The 1365-nt window shown below is 35.1% G+C and overlaps 1 protein-coding gene across 1 annotated transcript; it reads left to right on the plus strand.

The window, feature by feature from the left end:
- The first annotated feature begins 384 nt into the window (after nt 1-384).
- Nucleotides 385-1140, plus strand: LOC145683033 (uncharacterized). The gene has a single exon (XM_081754390.1). The coding sequence runs from the start codon at nt 385-387 to the stop codon at nt 1138-1140; it is 756 nt and encodes a 251-aa protein (XP_081610516.1).
- Nucleotides 1141-1365: the final 225 nt, after the last annotated feature.

Below are 1365 nucleotides of genomic sequence, written 5' to 3' on the forward strand. Positions count from 1 at the left end.
CTTTATTTAGTGAGTGTGTTGCATTGTATCTAAAATGCTATAGTGTTGTTGCTTGTTCTTTCCATGATCTGTGCCCCTTTTCTCAATCTAAGCCACCGATGGAAGCCCTTGTTCATTTGCAGCCTAACTGCAACTGTACTGTAGATACTCACAAAATGTCTCATTACTGCTTTTTACCTTCTTACTATGTAATATCGTTTAAATGGTTTTATTGTGTCTTTAGCTTACTAAGTATGAATTCTCGGGAAATTGTAAGAAGTTCAAAATATCCTACAAACTTTTGTCTCATATCTGAGATAAGTGCCAGGAGGATAATCACTGGGTTAGATATTATAATATACATAATACGTACCGTATGTCATAAATGTAAGTATGAGTACGACTATGGGTAACTCTACTGGACATTCTCATATTCTTGACCTCTCTGTTATTAACAGAAACCGTGCTGTGGTATGCACAATACCTGCAGATGTCAAAAGAAAATTTACCGTTATGCATGCTAATGTTCGCTCACTTCTTCCGAAAATTGATAAAGTAAGATCTCTTATCGCTACGAATGAATGTGCTATATTTATTGCAACTGAAACATGGTTAGATAAATCTGTTAATACTGAACAGATTGATGTACAAGGATATTCCATATTACGACAAGACACGGGCAGAAGTAGGGGGATAGTAGTATATTATCTTAAAAACCTGGAACTTACGACTTTTGCATCCAGCTCTGGTGACGGATTAGAGAGACCAAACATAGAATTTCTTAACTTTACTGTAAAAATAAACTCTTATACAATAGGTTTTGCTGCATTATACAGATCACCCAATATATCGTATACTTCACTATCAATTATTGAAGATATTGTCATCGAGCTCTATCCACAGGTCGATTCTCTGTATTTAATTGGCGACCTGAACTGTGACCAAACTTGCATAAACAAACCTAAAACGGTATATTTAAACTCAATATTAAATAGATTAAATCTTATTCAAATAATTAATGAGCCTACTAGGATAACTGAAACAAGTGAATCTTTGTTAGATGTTATTGTTACTGATAACAGAGAGAGACTGGCGTTGCACGGTGTTAGTCCCCCTATTGGAAATTCTGATCACTGTGCTATATATACACGTGGTTCTTGATATTAATAAACCGCCTAGCCCGAAACCTGAAATTCTTAGCTGTCGAGATTATGGTAGTTTTGATGAAAATCCTTTCTTTAGCGATGCTCAATACATACACTGGGAAAACGTTGAGTCATTTGAAACAATAGACGGTAAGGTTTCCTTTGTACATGACGCATTAACACATATATTCGATGTAAATGCTCCTATTAAAAAGATCAAGCTTTCTAAAACTAAACTCCC

Source organism: Thermobia domestica, chromosome 4, assembly GCF_964235325.1.
Source record: "Thermobia domestica chromosome 4, izTheDome1.hap1.1, whole genome shotgun sequence".
NCBI lineage: Eukaryota > Metazoa > Arthropoda > Insecta > Zygentoma > Lepismatidae > Thermobia > Thermobia domestica.

Bases quoted from the DNA above. Each gene is read 5' to 3' on its own strand.
- LOC145683033 (XM_081754390.1), top strand. From the start codon at position 385: ATGGGTAACTCTACTGGACATTCTCATATTCTTGACCTCTCTGTTATT.